This window comes from Lingula anatina, chromosome 7 (assembly GCF_051362555.1).
Source record: "Lingula anatina isolate TDL-2025a chromosome 7, LinAna3.0, whole genome shotgun sequence".
In the NCBI taxonomy this organism is placed as follows: Eukaryota; Metazoa; Brachiopoda; class Lingulata; order Lingulida; family Lingulidae; genus Lingula; species Lingula anatina.
The window spans coordinates 16,122,415-16,135,177 of record NC_141773.1 but is presented as its reverse complement, the minus strand read 5'-3'; the positions used below and the strand labels follow the sequence as shown (position 1 = coordinate 16,135,177).

Genomic DNA, 12,763 nt, shown 5'->3' with positions numbered 1-12,763 from the left:
GTAAAGGGCCAATTCGTTTGTAAGGCCTGAAAACAGTTCCTCGCTCACCCAATGTGAACAGGCCCTATGAGGCAGTGTCTTGCAGCCTGCTCACTGATGTTATCAAAACAGGGCAGCAGATGTTCTGCAGCAGCATGTAAGGGGAGAAAGTGGGCTGTGTAGTTACAGAGCCAGACACCAGACCCAGTCGTTTACATGGGATTGCATCACATACCTCGCCAAGAACATGATCCTGCCTACACTGGGGATTATTTAGTGTTCAAGTTATTGGCCAAAAGTATTGCAATCTTCAGATAGCGTGAAAGTTTGCCAAACCCCTTAGAGATCAGTATGAGTTCATGTTGAGGGATGATACAATCTTTTTTCTCTCTCTCTCTTTTTAAATGAAAGTGGGGATATTGCATATTTGTAGAATATGCAGACCATTACACATCATCTGTCTGACTTAATGTCACCATAGCTAAAATACTAACCTAAATCCACCATTCTATGCTAGATAGAATGGGATGAAGAATGTAAGCCTCTAAATTGTCTTCCTTTGATGTGGGCTCCACTGTCAGTCAGTCACAAACCACCTGGATCTAATTTTATGAAACAGCAGTCAAAAGTTTCATGGTCCTTATTCTACACTGAAAATTTCAGTCCTTTACACACATGCAGAACACAGCAGGGGTGGAGCAGTTTACTTAAATGTGGATGATAGTCTTGTTTTACAAATTAGAGGTATGAGTAACTTGTTATTATGTAATGATTATTCTTATTATATATTTCATCTTACTGGATTAACTCAAAAAAATTCCCAATTGGGGAAAAAAAAACACAAAATAATATAATATTTGGTTTTCAAGTTTAATCTAACTCATGACTGAGTTATTCAGTGGGACCGGCTCCTGGTTGTATCCAAGCATGTTGGATGAGAAGCTCCACATGGTGTACTTGAAGATTCTTATCAACACTTCCAGAGTTCAGATTCCACCAACTGGTTACACGAGGCATCCACTGATAATTATTAATATCACCACTTAACATCAAAAGAAAACGCCTCAAGTACAATTAGACAAGTTGGAAATGATATCACTCTGGAGAAATCCCCAGAATACCTTAACAGTCTAGCTCGCTTGAACATGCATAATTTTGGCTCCGAAATCGAGTTAAAACTGGAGTTTAAAGGTACATACGAACCGAGCATCGATGGAGCGTGGATTCCCAGTAACACATGTAAACCACTTCTACTAGTTTCTTATATGACTCAAATAAATTCGACATGCCAAGGGATAAACTGCATAGATCACTCAATCAGCCATAAAAGAGCTTTAGACTGCAGCTTTCTTTAAATTTTTGGTCGGAAATTTAACCTACTTTTGTGACCTACTTTTCTGCCCCATTGACATACAGCATAGAATGCTAGCAGAAAAATCCGTTCAAACATCACTTTGGATAAAATTAAACAATGCCTTTTGGTAATTTTCTTAGGTATACTACTTGAAACTACATGCTGGCATTTGGTCGGTTTTTGTGGCAAAAAATTGACTTTGTATGCATCTTGAAAGAAAAATAAACTTGATTTTTTTTTTAATCTTTGTGAATCATTTTTGCACTTAGTAAAAAATTCATAGCAAGTTACAATCTATTCAGGTGTATAGGTGAGGCATATCTCGAAAAGCATGTACTTCATGGTTATATTCCTCAGACCAATACTTTAGTTGTACGATGAGAAAATACCAACAAATTTACACATACAATAACCTGTAGCTAGCTTATAGTCATCTATTGGCAATCTCATTATTTTACGTTGACATCAAAGACTAATAATGCAGAAGCATAAGGAGAAAATTTGGATAAGAAAATTTTCATAAATTATATATAAGTAAGATGTTCATAATCTTTTATAGTCATGACTGCACGTTAGCCTATCATTACATCACAGCAGGTGTAACACAGGTACGTCTGGAACTGCATGTAAAAGTTCAAGGTCATATTTCTAAAACACCTTTACTGTAACAGTGTTAGCTTAGGGGTTTGCAAAAGCCAGATATACAACTGAATCACATCTGAAATTCCCAGAAGTGTTCGTGACAGACTGTAATGTAACCATATTTCAAATTTATGCCCCCCCCCCCCCTCCTTTTTCACTTTATGTTTGACTATAAATTCCATCTGGTAGAGAGAAAAACAAAATCTTTCCAAAAGTTTCGATTAAACATAAGCTTATGACTCATTAAGGTCTCTCCTAAATACTGTAGGGAAGACGACATCAAGATTTAATCAACTGGCCTTACCATTAAGTTATTGAGTCAGTTCCTCAAAGATAGGAGACAGCATTCCTTCAGTCTGACTAATATTACTTATCACACACAGACTTTAGAGTTTTTTGGGGAGAAAAACAGTTTCTCTTAGCTTTATCATGTTTTTTGCAACTTCCATTCTTCAAAAAATTAAGACAGTTATCATAATAAAAATTCTGTATGGAATTCTAAAAATGATTCTCACCAAAGTGCAGAGGAATCACCTTAATTGTCCGACACACAGCCCGCCGCACACAACCATTTTTCGTCAGCCAACACACTTACGACAAAATATCGGCCTGTCTGCACTGCTCCACAAAAACTTTTCAACTAGTCGGGAGAGAATCAAACATGTTTGATTTTTAAACGTCGCACCGTAGTGTGTGCGCTTTCCTACGACAATTTGTCACGCTGATCATTATCTTCAGCCAATGGTTGCGCCATCTGATATCACATGCCCACGTCAGAATTCAATATGGATGCCTCCAGTAATTTTCTATTAGTATTAGTTTTTTTTTTTTTTTTAATTTTCAGCCTCATAAACCATTTAACAACGTAACACTGCATCAAGGCGACTAAATCTGTCTAAACTGACAAACTGTTGTCATCCTATAGGCTGTATTTTTATGGTCTATGAGTATTGAGTTGATTGAGAAAATTTGGGCATTTCAATTTGCTCATTTTTCAATTAAATTAATTAAAGTAATCTTGTTATACTCTTACATTTAATTTTAACTCTTATCATTACAAATTGCAGCCATTTTGAAACAACGCCCCACCTTGCGGACGAGATAATAGCTACGTCACTTTCATCACACCAGTCGGTGCTTTGTTGCGACAGCTTGTCATGTGTGTGCACTGATCTCATCCAGGACGACCGATCGGCCGACTTTTTTCAGCCCGCGAAAAAATGTTCCGTGTGCGGCGGGCTTAACTCAAGTGAAAGAGCTTCTGAGAGCCAAGTGCTCACGGTAGTTAATTACCCCCTTGCTGATAGAGGAGGCGTGTCTGACTACACTTAAATGAGAATCCCCACAGAGTTGGACTGATCCAGCTGGTATGGTGGGTTTATCTAAATGCTCTCTAGCTCCAATCCCTATACACATTACTTTATCCCACGGGCATAATCAGTCCTCAAATATTTCTCATAGAAATACAAATGAACAACAAATTATGATCCCAAATTTCTCCACTGTAATAAAGCTTCATACACCCCATTTCCATAGATTTTTAGATCTATCTATCCCTGTGGGGAGTCTCACTAGATTACTGTCAGCTTGGCCGGCTTAAGCGTCTGTCTCGCCTACTAAAAGCTGTAAGGGGGTAATTAACTATGGTGTCTGCTCGGCTGACTGCAATTTAGCCTGAACCCCCAGGGAGTTAGGTCGAATCTAAAACTTAATCTTTAGATCGATCTAAATCTCTGGGAAAGCACCCATAGACTCAGAGCCTTCCAAACCAGTATAAGACAGTAATAATAAAAGCTGCCCATGCAGTGCACTCCCCCTTTAACCTCCTCACACACAGAGTGGCCAAATCACAGTAGATCAGATCCTATGCTGATAGTTTTATGGCTGGTGGAGGTGAGGGAAAGTTTGATTTAGAACCAACCACATACAGAGTTTGGCTTTAAAACACACTGCTGTGGAAGACTTCTGTGAATTTTTATCCCCTACTAAGGCAAATCATATCACTGTATATGCATTTAAATTTCTTCTCCCTCCTAAGCTCAGTATCAACTTTCACCTAGAAACCCTTGCTAAAAGCATTTCGTTCAAACTTTTTACTTAATCATTTCTTCTTTAATTCTGAAATTTCTTTTATGAATATGATAGCAATTTGTACAATTGAAGCAGTAAATTCAATATCACTCACAAATTGGTGATTATTGCAACAAATTTTCAAGATATCATATTGTTTTGAATAAAAGAACAGACACTGCTTTTATCACGAACACAGCGAAGCTAATGATTGACAAATTATAGAGATGAGTAAAACCTCAATCAAAAGCTATTATATGAAACATAAGATAAGTAGCAAGTCTCCCCTTCCTCTCTTTCAGATGAAACTAACTTCAACCTGAAGGAAGTCTGCATCTGGTTTAAAAATGGCTTTACAGATAAAGTAGTGGCCAACTCTACTTCCCCTAGGAGTACCTTATAAATCAGCAACCTTTCTAATATGACCTGACAGCATATTTCAGACAGACCTCCAAGGATTTATCATAATAAATTTATCTGAACTTTCACTTTTGGCCATATCCAACACAATAATACACATGATGTACTAGCATGACTCATAAAAATGGACTTTAAGCCAAGAGTTTTCCCTCCTTTTTCCTCTATTGATTTACTGACAGTTTTTCACCATTACACTTGGGTTTGGGCATTGTGCAATGTGACCTTATTAACCGGGGGGGGGGGGGGGCACAGGGAGGAGGTGAAGGCATTCAACCGAACCTCTGGAGTTTTTTAGCATGTTAAAGTTTCAACGTTTCATAATAAATATATACACATAATAAATAAATACACTGTTAACAATAGAAAGAAATGTAATTAATTCTACGTTTACTACCAAAACAGCAATTATTCTGAAATCAGTGTTTGCCATCGAACCACATTTGCACAGTCCCCCCCCCCCCCAAAAAAAAAAATAGTACTTTTTTTTTTTCAATATCTAAGCTAGTTCGTTTAGATGATGGACAGTTTTGCATCCTGACTGTGCCATTGCGGATTTCCAAATATTCAATTAAGTAGATGTGGTTCCTTCCCTTTGCTATTTTTCCTGTTTTTATAAAAAAAAAGTTAAGAAATTTTCAGAATATATCCAAGGATTCAGATTAAAAACTATGTAAGGTAATTGTTAATGTTTCAAGTCTTGAAATTTTCTGCCCCCCCCCCCCCCCAGCACACTCACTAATAAGTTGGCATACCAAGATCAAACATACCAGACAAGAATAATCTAGACAACATCAATATCTCCCAAGATTCACAACCAAGTACATTTATAAATCAAGATTTTATCTTGTTTCACAAACAGTCAGCTTCTTTTTTTTTCCTTTTTGCTTCCCAAAAATACACATACACTGTAGCACACACTGAGACTAGAACAGCCTATAAATATCATAACAGAGCCAAGCAGGTGGAGGCAACACCAGGCAGTCAAGGCAAATATTCCACAGCAAATAAGCAGAATTTTTGGCCAAAGTTTCTGGACCCGAGAGAAGCTTTATCGGGAGGATTCTAGTCCTGAGATGCAGAGATGTTTGCAAGATAAAACTGCCATTTCCTTAACCCTTTCTTCCTTCAGCTGACGTTCCGTGAAGTTCAAAGGAGTAAACGCAGTTAACAGTCAGCCTAAATTATCAATAGAAAATAGTATCTTTTTTTTAAAGGCCCAATGATGTGAGTTAATATGGACTTCCTTTTTTTATTGTTAAAAATTTTCACCTTCTTTCTATCTGGCATCTCCCTCATGAGAAACTCCTAAAACTGGGACATCAACCAACTACAAATAAATCACATCTCAAAAGAATTATGAGATAACATCAATCCCTTTCTTGGGCACATTTGTTTTTCAACTGTGCGTGCCCTAATATCCATCTACAAAAACCTTACCATGAATTATTTTCAGAGGCTAACGGCAAGTTTTTTTGTTGTGCATAAGTCATGAGAAAGTTGTGGTTCACCATAAAATCATATCAAACACCCATTCATAGACAAGTGTCTCTACGAGGTGCACACTCATTCTGCTACTTCTTTTCTGAAGTAGTTGAATCAAACTACAATTCGAAATCTACCCAAACTGAAGTCAAATCCATCCAACTTCACTTTTTAAAATGTGATTTATTACCTCATAATCTTTTTAACATCCCCAATAACCCGGAGATCAAAGTAATTCCCCTTAATGTTTGTTAAAAAGAATCTAGTAGTGTTTAAGCAGTAAAGGGGTTCTACACCTGCCCCACTTACACATTGCCTTTGGGTGTCACTTCCACATCTAGGGTAATTACCCACAACATAAGCAGGTTTTTTGCCGTTTTTTTCACGATTACAATTATATCTTGTCGGGGCCCATATGTCACATCTTTTAAATATCTGACTCACCTTCATAATTTTTTTTTAACTGTTCATTTTTTTTTTTTCTAATTTAGAGAGAGATTATAAGCTTTTCAACAGCTGGTTCTGCTATCAAGATGGTGAACTGATGTTGGTAAGCAATTAAAAATATTTTGAGCACAAAGGAAAAGGTTACATAAGAAACAAGGCACACTGAAATTAGTTGTAAAACAGGGAAAAACAGAGATAACATTCTACATGACAATTATTATTGAACAGTGCAGCCAATGTGATCCCTCTGTTGTCTTACTTTTTTCTAAGAGGGGAAAGAAAATTCAACCCGAAGTATGTTTCACGCCCCCCCCCCCCCCCTCCCACATACTCTGAAATGAATCTGAACTCATTTTTCTAGCAATGGAAAGCTAGGGTAAAGGTATGGGAGCGACCCAACCCCTGTCTAATTTGGAGTTAATGACGAGGAAATCTGTACAGCCAACTTCAGTTAGTCAAATCAACTAACTTAAACAACCCATATGATTCTCAAGGCAAAATGCGTCAGCACAAACCTCCCAAGCATAAACCACTTAAAAAACCAATCTTCCAGAAGAATGGAAAGAAGCAGTATTTAACCCAAGGTTCCCCTTACATCTCTACATACTAAAACATTTTCCAAATGAAAAAAAAAAAATACATATACATATTCACATACACACACACGGTGTATATATTTGGAAAATTAGTTGGTTGACTTATCACTGTCATGACTCACATTCTCTGTACCAGTAAAATTTGCTAAATCAAAACTGTTACCGAACTAGTCGAAAAAAGCTCTGTCGACCATGACAGTTGCCTATAATACTTCTTTCAATGTGCCACAAGGGAGGCACTTTTGCTTCAAAACATACAAATTCACTACCTCACTTGTCTTTCTTGGAAGATGCATAAACGTTATAAATTATTTCCACTTCACTTATTCTGCAGTAAATAACCTAACATTCCTACAGTGCCACACATCTAAATAGTGGGCTAACATTTACATTGGTTTGAAGAACAGTCTGCTGCAAACTTTCCCCACCTTTCCCCTGAAATGAAGCCCACATAACATCCACTTCGGATCAGAGAAATAAAGAATGGGTGAGGGGCAACATCCAGGTAAAAAACATGATAATGTACATACATACATATATTGTGGACCCCCCCCCTCCTCCTGTCCTCACCATACCAATGTTACTACAAATAGTAGACTCATCCTAAAAACACTACTCACTTTTGGTTCAACATATATACTTAAGAACTGATTTCCAATAATACCCAGAGAACTACTCCCCAGATAAAAATCAGGCAACTTTCCAAACTTTCTTCGTTAAATAGAAAAGATCCCCCAAACCATGACAGTACACACCCCATAGGTAAGAAAGACAGCCAGTGTGCAAAGCCAATTACTAAGCAGGAATCAAGATGTGCAGAGATGTATCACAAATATCTTAAAATCTAAAATCTGCTTACACCTGTCTGGCTGGAAAACATACAGCGAGAGATTCAGATAGCAGGCAAGGGAGCCAAGGGACTATGCATTCCCTGGAGAGAGTACAGAATGCACTGACTCTGGACCGAGAAAACAGATCTCTCAGCAAAATAGCTAAGTTTTTGCAAAATCAAAGTTAGGGATTAAGTTTTTGGTAGAGAGAAATTAGTTTTTTCCCCTTCTTTTTTAATCAAAACTTTTCACCTTATTACTGTTTTCATAAAAAAATTAATTTCAGACAATGATCTTGAACAAAAATTAGTAGTAAAGAGACTTGAGCAAAATTGATCATCAGTTTCTGTTGACTTAAAGTATAACAATAAGATAAGAATTGATTGCACAGTTTAAGGTTTCCATGCTGTCTTGAGCAGATTTTACCACAAAATACATCCAAGTTGTCAAACTGCACTCGGTCTTTAATTTTATACCCACTTTTGGTCAATACACTTTGCCTAAAGCAGGGCAGCTTTCTCAAGAATAGAAACCTTATCTAATTACTATGGATTAATTCGATCTGTTGTATAACAAATATCCTCAAAATATGAAAGTCATTCATCAGGAAACAAGAATGGGAGCATTTTCCATTGGATGAATCAACATGATCACTTCTGAGACCTCATCTCTTCTTGGCTGAAGAATGTTCCTCTTTCAAAGCTCAACTTCAGCCTCTGCATTGTAACAATGATAACACTTCATTGGTCTATGCCAGCATCAGGTTTACAAAAGTTGTAATACTGAGATAAAGAAAAAGGTTGGTTTCTTTACCCTGTACTTAGATTAAGAGGGGTTTTTCCCTCTACATGGTCTGTTGAAAGCATTTTTTTTAGCACCTGGCATTGAACCTGCCTCCATGAGGAGGGGGAGGGGATCCAGATTTAGGTGTAACTGCAATTAAGTCTGGGGATAATTGGGAATGAGGCACATTCTTATATAATGAACAACTGATATTCAGGATGCAGCAATCCTTAGCCAGACAGTACACTGCTATACATCATCAAGTAAGTGCATTTTTTTCTCAACACCAGTTATTACCCCAATTCTGCAGAGGCACAGAACGATAATCAGTATGGTAATATCAGGATTTATTCATAAATAACATGATTTATTACTGTGCACCATAATAATCTGTGTAAATTCAGCAAGTCAAAACATTCTTTTTTCACCAAAGAAGAGGTTTCTGCATGTCACTATGCTTCATACCTACTTGACAAAAGAAAATAACATGCATCTTCCCTACTGCCCTTTTGAAAAGTTTTGTTTATCATTTACATCAAGTACAAAGCTGCATCTCACCAACTGTCAGCAGACATATCATGTGTCTCCTACTGAAACAACAAAAATAGAAAGAAAAACACATCCCTCAGCATGGCCATAGTCTAGCCACAGGAAAAGTGGATTATGTCTGCTTAGCAAATCTTGTTGGCTGCTCTATGATTTGACTTAGCTATTCACAACATCCTCACAATGACTCATTTAAGGGATAAAAGGTCTTCTTAATTTTCAAATCCCCAAAATTTTTTTTTGTGTCAACAAGAAACAGTACAGCATCACAAGATATTCATTCCTCAAAGAACAGTTATTTCTGGTTCTGCAAGTGATGTTTGTAGCCAAAGGATATTGCCATTACAAAGTTCCTCTCCCATTGCTAATTGAAACTACTGTTGTTTGTTATTTGAGTACAGTACTATCATACTTGGTAACTGTGGTAGCCTTAACTGGCTACAATTGAAAAGTTGATTGCTTCATCACATGCTGTGGACCAGGGGTGCAGATTAAGCTGTTACCAATTTCTATCAAAGAGTTAGACCTAAATATCAATTCCTGCCACACATCTCATAATTAACACCTTTCTCTCTTCTTTTCCCTATATTAACTTTTTACTGCTCAACACCTTCAGGAAACACTTCTGAACATGTTCTCTTTCCCCACAAACTTACACTACACAGATGTTATGTTTTCAGTCAAAGAATGATACTGTATACAAACACTGGCTACAATTGTTTAAAAACATTAACTTTATCACCCAGACAACCTCAAAATATTTCCAGTTATTACTGTCATCAAAGCTGAGTTGCATATCTGTTCATTTTTAAACACCCTTCAAGTTCCAATAATGTGATTTCCTCAGTTATAAAATACCTCAAGCCCAAATTCAGATACATAAGATTAAGACTCAATTCCAGAAATTAAGACATGTCTTTGTCTTGGTGACCTTTCAATGAGAAGCATTTAGCATAAGGTTTAAAAATAAAGCAGCAAAGCAATCAAATGTACAGAGAACAAGAGAGAAAAATAATCCAATCAAGTAGTTTGCCAATTTGAGCTGTATGTCAGTCATTCTTGTGAGTTACAAAATAATAAGTAACAAAAGTACTAAAATGTGCTATTTTCATTTTCAACAGTTATTACATAATAACCAATTTTAAAGACCTACATTTTATGAATATTCATCGTTGCTGTAAGTTAAAAGTCAAAAGTTAAAACAGTTTTCACTTTATTTATATAATGGTGGATATAATATGCTGAAAAAGAAAAAAAAACAGCATAACTTTCGAAAATGGTCCAATCAGACTGATTTTCAAACTCGACCTGTATTTTATTAACATTCATCAGTTCTATAAGCTTGAAGACAAATGGTAGAAGTTAGAACGGTTTACAATTTATATAATACTGAAAGTGCTCGGCAACAGCAACAACAGACACAGGACGGTAATATGTACAGACATGTGCAGACTTATCATCATATAAAGCATAAGATCATTTTTAATGTAAAAAAAAAAAAAAAAAAAAAAAAAAAAAACAGATTGGTGCATCAAAGGAAAGAATGTACCATCCTAAAGAAGCTTCTATTCTTGTGATATTTTCACAAGTACCTTCTAATAAAGTACAAAGGTTCTGGCACTTGATTCCTCAGGCAGCCTCTTCAGTAGCAAGCATGTGCACAGGTGTTTTCAATCATCCCCTGTCCTTCAAAAGTTATTGCTAGCAAACTCCCACAATGAAATGAAGGTTATCTAACACTTTATTCTTTTCAGATCTAGCTCTATTGAAAATGAAAGCATGTAAATATTAATTCTGTGAACTTGACTTGATGAATCACGTTTCAATTTTCTGCTTTTTGTTTCCTTAAATGTACAGCCATGTCTGCAGTTTTTTTAACAATCAATTTACAAAGCAATTTTCTTCACTTCTTCATATTCCACAAATATGGGGAAAAAAGAGCCGCAACAAAGTCCCATCCTAACTACCATATAATTCAACTTGGTTTGAATATAAAAGGGGCAATGGGAGAAAATTGTGTGGAATAACCACTAGAATAGTTAGCGATTGAAAAAAATATGGGTTTGTTTTTATTTTCTTTTAATATATCATCATCATCATCATTCCTCTTCGTCCCGTGTGGGACATAACGCCACTCTTTTAATATATATATATGAGTATATTTCAAAGACACCATCAGTGACAATCAGCCTACATCTCCCGCTTAAAACATGTAGGACTTCCTGGGCCAATTTCATTTTGATCAATGAGAAGGCAATCATTATCAAAACTGACTCCACATGTCTGTTTTCAACACTTAAGGTCATCAGCTGAAATAACTGAAAGTGTAATCATTACCAAGTGCATACTCCACAATTGTATAAATCAGTGAGTAAAGCCAGGCTGATATAATACGTGCTGAATGGACGAGAGATTCAGGATATTCAGGGGTGTAGCAATAGTCCGAAAGTTCACTATAGAATCTTCGGACCAATGAATCCTTGATTAAAAAACTGATAAAAATGTTACCATTTTTCGGACCAATGAACCTTCTTCGGACTATCGAGACGCCCCCAAATATTACACTTCAGACATATTGGGCATTCCATTGTAAAAATGATACCCAACTTTCATTCAACTTTCATTCAGGCCTAGGTAACATCCTTGAGATGAACAGCATGACACTGCCAGGTCTTTAAAAATTTATTTACTCCATCGAACTTTGTTCAGGATAATAACCTCTCTTTAAAAGCCAAATCAGAATCAGTTTTATGTTCACAAATAACGCACTGCTTGAAGCAGCCAAATAAGGACAAAATGTACGCGTGTAATTTCAATCTAAATGACATCAAATTTTCCTTAATTTAAATCTACTGACTTCCAATTTGCTGCTGTCTAAAATGCGTTGACCATGTGTTTGAAGAACAGGGAGATTGACATCCGAGTACCTCGAAAGATTTGTGGCTGTTTCAGTAAAAAGAACGTTTTTAAGGCTTGAGTGAAATATGAGGCAACAACACCGTCACGCCTCATTTAAAAAGTGACTGGGAGCGGGAGCAAATGTCAAGCCACAAAACAATCAAAGAAACACTCACAGTGCACGCTGACTTACCTGCCAAAGTCGACAAAATGCTCCCCAGCAGCACCATGCTTCCAACTGTAAAACGCCAAAGAAGTCCTTTCCCCATTCTCTTTCTACAAATCCTCTCGAACAACAGTACACTGGATTTCGTCTGGGCGTTCGAAGTCACAGCGGTCGTTTCAGAAATCACACAGACACCTTCGCGGTAAAGTTGCTCAAAATACAACCCCTAAATCACTCGGCCATGTTGGGCTTCCAGATCTATCACGTGGGTTTCTTGGGCGAAGAGACTTCTCCAAAAGGGGTGATTGGATGGATTCGATTGTAACCCTTTCCGATACTAAGATACAGTTCTTCAAAATGTCAAATGTATTTCATTACTTCTTGGGCTACCATAATGCATTAAAACTCTTATATGAAAGGTGGAAAGTTTCAGAGCATTTTGAGAAAACTTTCTTGAAAGCTGCTCACCATTTGTAGTTCATTAGACCTGCCCGAGGTAGCTCGTGCAGACGACAAGTTTAGACAATGTTGCAAAAGTGGGGTGAAAAGT

The 12,763-nt window shown here is 36.9% G+C and overlaps 1 protein-coding gene across 7 annotated transcripts in view; it reads right to left on the bottom strand.

Annotated features, from left to right (window-relative positions):
- Nucleotides 1–12,563, bottom strand: part of LOC106157948 (protein amalgam) — a 44,176-nt gene extending 31,613 nt beyond the window's left edge. The window contains exon 1 of one of the 7 annotated variants that reach the window (XM_087018702.1): nt 12,241–12,563. In XM_087018702.1, coding sequence (XP_086874828.1) covers nt 12,241–12,316 — 76 coding nt within the window. In that variant the 5' untranslated portion in view covers nt 12,317–12,563. The remainder of the gene's footprint in view (nt 1–12,240) is intronic. The other 6 variants (XM_087018703.1, XM_087018704.1, XM_087018705.1 and 3 more) reach the window with 6 other exon arrangements.
- Nucleotides 12,564–12,763: the final 200 nt, after the last annotated feature.